The sequence below is a fragment of a genome (genome assembly GCF_019968985.1).
Source record: "MAG: Porospora cf. gigantea B chromosome Unknown PgB_NODE_6041_length_1750_cov_86.3587, whole genome shotgun sequence".
NCBI classification, from domain to species: Eukaryota; Apicomplexa; class Conoidasida; order Eugregarinorida; family Porosporidae; genus Porospora; species Porospora cf. gigantea B.
Window position 1 is genome coordinate 1 of NW_027179142.1, and position 1,750 is coordinate 1,750.

Genomic DNA, 1,750 nt, shown 5'->3' on the forward strand with positions numbered 1-1,750 from the left:
TGAGGCATCTATTCTATTCGTCGCAATTCGTTTTTGCAGGTGTCTCTGCTGGGCGTTAACGCTCCGAGAATACTGGAACAAGCCGTTCTGGAAGGCTTGTTCTTCAGGTTGGACCTGAAGGAAGGCGCCAATGGCACACCGGGCGGCGACTTGTGCCACTCGAGCATCGGAGATTTCCCCAGCAGGGACCAATTACACTATTGTTATTTGTTTTTGTATTTACTATCACTTCTTGCAGGTGCATCTCGTAGGCGCGGCACTCCTGAGTCCTCCTGGCCAAGCAGATATGACCAACCATTTTTCCCGGCTGGACCTGAAGGAAGGGGAGGCCGGTACGCCGACGACGAGAGCAGCGACTCTGATCGGAGTCAGCTCTCCGCATCCTCCTGCTCAAGCAGCTTCCGAAGGGCATTTCGTTAGATTGGACCTCATGGAAGGCGCAGAGGGCACGCCGCGAGAGCAAGTGGTGAGTCTCTTGGGGGTACATGCCCCAAGGGCTCCCGGCCAGCTGGCTCTTGAGGGACAGTTCTCCAGATTGGACCTGGATCAGGGTTCCGAAGGTACTCCGAGGGTGCGAATGGTCAAAATCTTGGGTGTATTCAGGGAGAATCCACCCCGACAGGATCTAATCTCTGGGGACTATTCCCGTCTTGACCTCAAGGAAGGCGAACCCGGAACCCCCTCACCCAGACAAGTGAGCCTTGTTGGAGTCGCGTCGCCCACGAGACCTGAGCAGGCACTCACCGACGCGTCCTTTCAGCGACTCGATCTGAAATCTGGGAGTGATGGGTCACCAGTTACACGACAAATTCTGCTGCTGGGCTTGTTTTCCGCGCAACCAAAGATCGCGGCGGTTCCATTGCTCTCTGGCTTCCAAATGAATTATCACCCTACGACTGACTGGACAGTTGAGCCGTTCGAGTTACTGACAGCCGAACGATCTCGACAAAAACAAGCCGACACCCTCAAAGAAAACCACTACTCCATCGTCGAGGCGAATGGCGGTGAGGGTAGCGAATCCGAACCTCATTCCGACGAGGGCTCAGGCGCATCTTTGCCAGGCACCGACTCCCATGAGGTCGGCAGCGGAGCGACGGTCGGCGACGCCTCAGGCGCCACCGCCGGAACTGGCGGGAGGACGAGCGGGAACAAACAACCTGTAAGAGCGAGCGGAGGACAGCAGACCGACTCCAATTCGCGAACATCTCCAGGATCGGGAGCGAAGAAAACCGACTCCAATTCGCGAACATCTCCAGGATCGGGAGCGAAGAGAAACGTCTCCGATCCAAAGAAGTCACCCGCGTCTGGGGGAGCAACGAAGGCCGGGAACATGGGCGTTGCTGCGAGTGGCAGCTCCAAGCAGTGATGTATGTGTCGTTAACCAGTATTCACATCATGATGCTTCTGTTTCTGAGTGCAGCGAAACATGAATATGGTATTCGGTATGAGGCACATTTGCTTCTTGCTGCTGGTGGCCCTTAATGGTTCTGGAACCATGGCTGAATCAGCAACGGCAACGACCTTGGGACTTCCCCCAGACATTGCCACGCCCCTATCATACAACATGGCCGCAGAGTGGACGGCACAGGAGTCTGCGCATCCCAGAAGGTTACAAATAACCACTACTTCTACAACGTCTACAACCTCAACTACCTCCACATCAACTACCTCCACAACGTCAACAACCTCCACATCAACTACCTCCACAACCTCCACAACCTCAACAACAACTCCGTCAACACCATCAAAA

At 55.0% G+C, this 1,750-nt stretch overlaps 1 protein-coding gene across 2 annotated transcripts; it reads left to right on the forward strand.

The window, feature by feature from the left end:
• Positions 1 to 286: 286 nt before the first annotated feature.
• KVP17_003989 (uncharacterized protein) lies at positions 287 to 1,366 on the forward strand (the record flags this gene model as incomplete). Of its 2 annotated transcripts, none has more annotated exons than XM_068521797.1 (1): positions 287 to 1,366. In XM_068521797.1, the coding sequence occupies one exon, from the start codon at positions 287 to 289 to the stop codon at positions 1,364 to 1,366; it is 1,080 nt and encodes a 359-aa protein (XP_068372831.1). The 2 variants fall into 2 exon arrangements, with proteins under 2 accessions (XP_068372831.1, XP_068372830.1); XM_068521796.1 differs by having other exon boundaries at positions 431 to 1,366.
• Between the last annotated feature and the right edge of the window lie 384 nt (positions 1,367 to 1,750).